At 38.1% G+C, this 8,067-nt stretch overlaps 1 protein-coding gene across 1 annotated transcript in view; it reads left to right on the forward strand.

Annotated features, from left to right (window-relative positions):
- Positions 1-8,067, forward strand: part of HERC5 (HECT and RLD domain containing E3 ubiquitin protein ligase 5) — a 113,295-nt gene that overhangs the window by 66,423 nt on the left and 38,805 nt on the right. The window contains exon 16 of the mRNA XM_006867775.1: positions 3,670-3,839. Within this exon, the coding sequence (XP_006867837.1) occupies positions 3,670-3,839 (170 nt within the window). The remainder of the gene's footprint in view (positions 1-3,669; positions 3,840-8,067) is intronic.

Genomic DNA, 8,067 nt, shown 5'->3' on the forward strand with positions numbered 1-8,067 from the left:
AAACAACAATGAGATATTATCTCACACCAGCAGTAACAGCAAAATTCAAAAAAGCCAGAGGACAAAAAATGCTAGCGAGGGTGTGGAGACCCTGGAATTCTCCTGCAATGCTGGTGAAACTGTGAAATGGTTCAGCCACTCTGGAAAATGATATGGTTCTTCCTCAGAAAGTTGGAAATAGAAACATCTTATGATCCAGCAATTCCTCTACTTGGTATACAGCTATAAGAAATATGAGCCAGAACTCCAATGTAGATATATGCACACCAATATTTATCACATAACTATTCACAATAACAAAAAGATGGAGACAGCCTAAGTGCCCATCAACGTAAGAACTGATAGACAAAGTTTGGTTTATACACACAACGATATACTGTACTACCTTGAAGAATACTGATGAAGCTGCAAAACACCTCATGACTTGAATGAACTTTGAGAACATTATACTGAATGATATTAGTCAGGCACAAAAGGACACATATTACATAAGATCATTATTGTAAAAGCTTAAGAAAAGATTTCCATACTAAAAGAACAATTATTTGGTGGTTACTAGGGGAGGGAACGAGAGGACAGTAATTCACAGGTTAGGACATAGACGCATGATAGGTTGTTGTAGTTGTTAGGTGCCGACTCATAGCGACCTTATGCACAGCAGAATGAAACACTGCCCAAATCCTGGGCCAATCTCACAATTGTTGCCACTCTTGAGCCCATTGAGGCTACCACTTGGCCAATCCATCTCACTGGGGGTCTTCCTCTTTTTCTCCAACCCTCCACCTCACCAGACATGATATCTTTCTCCAGTGACTGGTCCCTTCTGACAATACGTCTGAAGTATGAGAGACAAAGTTTGGCCATCCTGGCCTCCAAGGAGCACTCTGGCTGCATGATAGGGGAGGGCAATAAAAAGAAAGAGGAGGTCAATGCACAAGAAGAGAGGGTGTAGATAAATAGGGATGATAGGGGGAGACTTAGGGAGGTATGCATGGGCTAAATGGGATAGAGGTAGAGTGTGATGAATGCACAGCCTTGGAACAACAGGACTTTGTGATATAGGGATAGAGACAGCCTGAATGGTTAAAGGAAGGGAAATAATGTTAAGATTCTTGACTGTTTGGTGACTATTGGCTTCCCCTGACTACTATTGTAATATAGACATTTAAGTGGGATAGAAAGGAACACTGGGATAGCTGATTACAGAAAGCTGGTAAGCCCGTCTTCAGCATATAGCTGATTGAATTATCCTAAAGAGAACTAGAATATGCCCAGGGAAATAAGCTGCTTAATAAGCCTTTGTGAAGTTGGGCACTTAGATGGAATCCTGAGCCCCATCCAGAACCTTCTGAGTTGGTACATTCCAAATTGAAAAGACATGCAGACCAACCCAGAATGGGTAGAGGAACAGATACTTCTTGAAAGAAAGACCATCGGGGGAGGAAGCAGACTGTTTGGCTCTGACAATATCAAGCAAACTTTTTGAGGTGGAGCCATCAAGGCAAGAAGTCAGCCAGTTAGGGTCAACTCCTTTCTAAGACTGAAACCCAAAGGGAACACACTAACAATCTTGTAGGCTAAAATGTGCAAAGGCCTGGAGTTAGAAAACCAAAGGGGCAAAACACACTCAGCATTTTTCAAGCTGAAAGAATTGAAGAAAAAACTCAAAGTTTGACCTGAAATATTGAAGGACTCTCTGAGCAAAATATTGAATGACACAGGCAGCATCAAAAGATGATGGAAGGTGTACATAGAGTCATTCTACCAAAAAGAAATGGTCAGTACTCAACCATTTCAAGAGGTAGCATCTGATACAGAACTGATGATACTGAAGGAAGAAGTCCAAGCAGCACTGAACTTATTGACAAAAAACAAGGCTCCAGGAATTGATGAAATACAATGGGAATATTTTAACAAACTGATGCAGCACTGGAGGTGCTCACTCATCTATGCCAACCGATTGGATGAGATCCATATTTGTGCCCATTATGAAGGCAGGTGACCCAATAGAATGTGGAACAGTATCATTAATATCACAGGCAAATAAGATTGTGTTGAAGACAATTAAAAAATGGCTGCAACAGTACAAAAAAAGAACTTCCAGAAATTCAAGTCAGATTCAGAGGAGGAGGTAGAACTGGGGATAGCATTGTTAAGGTAAGAAATATCTTGGCTGAAAGCAGAGAAACCAGACAGATTTTTACTTGTGCTTTATTGACTATGCAAAGGCTATTGAGTGTGCAGAGCATGACAAGCTATAGACAACATTGAGAAGAATGGGTATTCCAGAACATTTGATTGTGCTCATGAAGAACCTGTACATAGACCAAGAGGCAGTCATTCAAACAGAACAAGGAGATACTGAATGGTTTAAAATCAGGGAAGATGTACGCTGGGGTGGTGTACTTTCACCATACTTACTCAATCTGTATGCTGAGCAAATAATCCAAGAAGCTGGACTATATGAAGAAAAGTGTGGCATCAGGACTGGTTGCTGAAAATAAAGAGACTTAAAATGTAAAGAAAACAAAAATTCTCACTACTGGACCATAAATAACATCATGATACACAGGGGAAAGGTTGAAGTTGTCAAAGACTTCATTCTGTTTGGATCTACAATCAACATTCATGGAAGCAGCAGTCAAGATACCAAACGATTTATTGCATTAGGCAACTACGTTGCACAGACCTCTTTAAAATATTTAAAAGCAAAGATAGCTGTTTGAGGACTAAGGTACACCTGAACCAAAACATGGTATTTTCAAGTTGGACAATGAATAAGGAAGACCTTAGAAGAATTGATGCATTTGAGTTATGTTGGAAAAGAATATTGAAATTACCATGGAGTACCAGAAGAACACTATATGTTGAAGTACAGTCCGAATGTTCCTTAGAAGCCAGGATGAAGAGACTTCATCTCTCATACTTCAGACATATTATCAGGAGGGGCCATTCCCTCGAGAAGGACATGATACTTGGTAAAGTGGAGGGTCAGCGACAAAGAGGAACACCCCCAATGAGATGGATTGGCACAGTGCCAGCAGGAATGAGCTCAAGCATCACAACCATTGTGAGGATGGTGCAGGACTGGGCATTGTTATGTTCTGTTGTGCGTAAGGTCACTATGAGTTGGAGCCAACTCATGACACTTAAGAACAACAACAACATGAATATATGTAGCAATACATTTTGTCTTAGGGCCTCACTATCCTGCTAGGGCCTCACTAGCAAAGGATAGAGCTTGGGCCACTGACCTAGTTGTAGGGCTTTCACCTTAAGTTGGTTGTTTGTAGTCTTCTGAATAATACTGAAAAAGTCATGACATACTTGGATTAGATTTGGTGAACACCCAATATTTAAGGAAATCCATTTAAAAGTGGCAGAGGATACTTGAAATTAGAATGTAAAGAAAGACGTTTTGACTTTAGGTTCACTAAGATTGACCCCAAGAAATGATTGGTGTTCTGTGATGGTGCCATCATAAAAGCTGATAAAAATGTCCCCTTTTAGTGTACTGCCAGCTGGATGAGTGCTGGTGAGAGTGAAAACTGAATGCATAGCTTATTTCCATTGAGAATAAATCCCTTTTCATAAATGTTTATGATGTGCATTTATAAACGGAGCCAATTTATTCCACTTTATAAATTTCTACTTAGAAAAGACCAATAGCAAAATGGAGTAAAACGTTTCTGCTTTTCCATGTGAAACAGAGTGCGTATTGTTCTACAACCCCTTTGATGGCCATCTTGAATCTAATAGTTAGAAGGGATAACTTGGTTGATGATGCTTTTAATCAACTGAAAGAGTGCAAGAATGAAGACCTGAGGAAGGAGTTACGGGTAAAGTATAATTCTCACTTGATTTTTTTTGTTGTTGTTGTTCCAGAAAAAGTAAAACATGAAAAAAACAAAAACCTAACAAAGTGTTTCACAGAGGGGAAATTATCTCCCTTTGCTACATAGGTTGTTTGTCTTACGGTTTCTAATTACCCACTAAATATACTGACCAAAAGGTATTTACTTTGTACATGTTATCTGGAGGAACCAGTCCCTGGAGAAGGACATAATAATTGGTAAAGGATAAGCCCAAAGAAGAAGATCCTCAACAAGATGGACAAACAACAGAGTCTGCAACAATGGACCCAAACATAACAACAAGTATAAGGATGGCGCAGGACTGGGAAGTGTTTTATGCTGTTGTACATAAAGTCACAATGATGGAACCAACTCAGCACAGCATCTAAAAACAATAGTGGGATATCCAGATAGATATGTGGAACAGGCCTTTGGGAGAGTGTCTGTCAATGAGGAGAGAAGATAGAATGGGTATGAAGGTAAAGTGCCTGCAAGTGATAAGTAAAATGTAAAAGAAAATAGGTTTCCTGGGAAAAAGCAGAAAGAAAGGGCATCAGGATATCATGCTTGGTAAAGTGGAGGGTCAGATAAAAAGAGGAAGAAGCGCAACAATATAGATTCACACAGTGGTAACTGCAATGGTTTCAAGCTTAACTTATATTGTGAGGTTGGAGCAGGACCAGGCACTATTACGTTCTGTTGGGGTGTATATGAATAGGAACCAACTCAATGGCACCTAATGACAACAATAACATTTCGTTAGCGATAGTTCTGGGATTCAGAACTTCTGTGTCAAGCTTCAACATTTGTGAACTTTCTATAAAATTATAAGTCTCTGATAAATTCAAGACAAATCTTGTATATCAATATTCCAAAGTAAAAAATGAGTTTAATGTGCAACAAGAAAGTAACATCTTCCATTAGTTACCTTTCAACTTGAACTCACTCAGGTAGCTCAACTTTTAGCCAAACAGTAGACAGGCCTATAAGGTAAACAATAACATCATGGAGGTATGCATTCCTGACAACAGTCAACTATAGGAAATCAAAAGGGCATTATTTGCCCAGGAATAAAGCTCAGAAGGGTAACGGGAAAGAATGAAAGACAAATGGAAAGGGAGAAATTGAGAAGAGTGGTGTTTCATTGTGGGATTGCAATTAATGCAATGAAACAAAGTGTGTATGAATTGTTGGATGGAAAACCAACATGCTCTGTAAACTTTTATCCAAATCACAATAAAGAGTTAAAAAACAGAGAAAGTTTAAAAAAAAAAAAAAAAAAAAAGTGTGCCAAGAAAGAGGAGATTGTTGTTATTGTTAGGTGCCATTGAGTGGGTTCCAACTTCTAGCTACACTATGCACAACAGAAGGAAAAACCGCCTTGTCCATCACCATCCTCACAATTGTTGTGTTTGAGCCCAGTGTTGCTGCCACTGTGTTAATCTATCTTTTTTAGGGGTCTTCCTCTTTTTTGCTGACACTCCATTTTACCCTACCATGATGTACTTCTTCAGGGGCTGGTCCCTCCTGACAACATGTTCAAAGTATGAGACTATGAAGTCTCACCATCTTGACTTCCAAGGAGCATGTAGCTGTACTTTTTCCAAGACAGATTTGTTTGTTCTTTTAGCATATTCTATGGTTTTCCTTATTCGTTGTTCACCTGTCATGCATTTGAGGAGACTGAAAATACCATCGCTTGGATCAAGCATACCTTAGTCCTCAAACAGACATCTTTGCTCTTGAACATTTTAAAGAGATCTTTTGCAGCAGATTTGCTTAACGCAATGCATCATTGAATTTCTTGACTGCTGTTGCCATTAGTGTTGATGATTGATCCAAGCAAAATGAAGTTTATGACAACTTCAGTCTTTTCTCCATTTATCATGATGTTATTTACTGGCACAGTTGTGAGGAGTTTTGTTTCCTTTAAATGGAGGTACGGTCCATACAGAAGTCTGTAGTCTTTGATCTTCATCAGTAAGTATTTTAAGTCCTCTTCACTTCCAGCAAGCAAGGTAGTTGTGTCATCTGCATACTGGAGGTTGTTCATGAGTCTTCCTCCAATCCTGCTGCCACATTCTTCTACATAAAATCTATCTTTTCAAATTATTTGTATCAGTTTGTTGAAATATTTCAGCTTATTCTGTCAATTCATGTTTTTCATCAGTGCAACTTGGATTTCTTCCTTCAATACTAACGGTTCTTGATCATATCCTACCTCGTGAGATGGTCATATATTGACTAATACTTTTTGATACAGTGCCTCTGTGAATCCCTTCCATCTCCTTTTGATTTTTCCTATATTTTGTCCATAGAATCCTTCAATATTGAAACCTGAGGGTTGAACTTTTCTTCAGTTATTTAAGTTTTAGAAATGTTGAGCATGTTCATCACTTTTGGTTTTCTAACTCCATGTTTATGCACATTGCATAATACTTTGTCTTCTTGAGCTACCCTTTGATATTTTCTATTCAGCACTCTCACATCATCATTTCTTCCAATTGCCTTAGGTTCTCTATGCTCAAAAACAGTTTCAGAGACTCTTCTGACATCCACTTTTGTCTTTATCTTGTTCCAGTGTTTTTATTGTAAATTGGGTGAAGGTTTACAGAGAAGATCATCATATTTGGTTTCATTACAATGGTTGTAATTCCTTCCATGTACCATCAGTTAATGATATTTACCTCTATTTCCTTTCATTCTAGCATTCCTCCCTGTGTCTCCTGCTACCTTCATCTTTCCTTCGCCAACCTCACTCTAATTGTATATTTCCTGCCCTGTCGTTATCTTAACATGTGTCTACCCTCTAGTCCATGAATAATTCTCTCACCACCCTAACCTCCCAGTTCCCGGTAAGCATCATAGAATGATTCATTTAGAAAGAAAATCTTTTCGTAATATTTTACAACAGTGGCCTCATGCACTGATTGCCCTTTTGTGATTGACCTAGTTCACTCAGCATAATTTCCTCCAGGTTTATCCATATTGTGAGGTGTTTTGGAGACTCATTGTTAGTCTTCAACATTGCATAGTATTCTGTAGTGTGTATGCACATAAATTTGTTTAACCTTTCTTCTGTTGATAGGCACTTAGGCTTTCAGCATCTTTTTGCTCTTGTGAATAGTGCTGCAATCTGCGTATATCCATTTGTGTCATGGCTTTTATTTCATGAGGCTATATACCTAGTAGAGGGATTGCTGGGTCATATAATATTTCTGTTTCCAAGTTTTTGAGAAAGCATCATACCGTTTTCCACAATGGTTGCACTATTTTACGGTCCCAGCAGTGTAGGAAGGTCCTAGTCTCTCCACACCCTTGCCGGCATTTGCTATTTTCTGTTTTTCTTTTAAACTTTGGTATTGATGCAGGCATCTCATTATTCTTTTGATTTGCATTTCTATTGGCTAATGATCTTGAGCATTTCTTCATATATATGTTGACCATCTAAATGTCTTCTTTGGTGAAGTGTCTGTTCTTGTCATTTATTTCAGCTTTAACCTTGATTATTTCTTCTCTTCTTTTGGCAGTAGGCTTACTTCGTTGCTCTTTTTCTAATTGTTGGACATGTTGGGTTAATGTGTTGATTTTGGTTCTTGCTTCTTTTTGGATGCATGCATTTATTGCTATAAATTGTCCTCTGAAAACTGCGATTGTTTTGTCCCAAAGATTTTGGTAAACTGTATTTTCATTCTCGTTTGACTCAAGTAAATTTTTATTTTTATTTTATTTAATGTATTATCCAGCAGCTTTTAAGTTCCATGTATTTGTTTTTTGTCCTTGATCTTCCTATTGTTGATTTCTAATTTTATAGCCTTGTAGTATTTTTACATTTTTAAATTTATTGAAGTTTGTTTTATGGCTAAACATATGATCTATTCTGGAGAATGTCCCATATGCACTGGAAAAAAAAATATATATTGTGCTATTGTTGGGTTGAGTGCTGTGTATATGAGGTCAAGTTGGTTTATTGTTTTATTTCTTCTGCGTCTTGGTTGATTTCTTTCTAGTTCTCTTGTCCTTCATCAAAAATGGTGTGTGAAAATCTGCTACTACTATTTCCTTCTTGAATTTTATTGAAGTTTGATTTATGTACTGTGAGGCTCTTTGAGGGCATATGTATTTATTATTATGTCCTCTTGTTCAATTGACACCTTGTTGTTAGGTGCCATTGAGTCAGCACCAACTCATAACAACCCTATGCACAGCAGAA

Source organism: Chrysochloris asiatica, unplaced genomic scaffold (assembly GCF_000296735.1).
Source record: "Chrysochloris asiatica unplaced genomic scaffold, ChrAsi1.0 scaffold00109, whole genome shotgun sequence".
In the NCBI taxonomy this organism is placed as follows: domain Eukaryota; kingdom Metazoa; phylum Chordata; class Mammalia; order Afrosoricida; family Chrysochloridae; genus Chrysochloris; species Chrysochloris asiatica.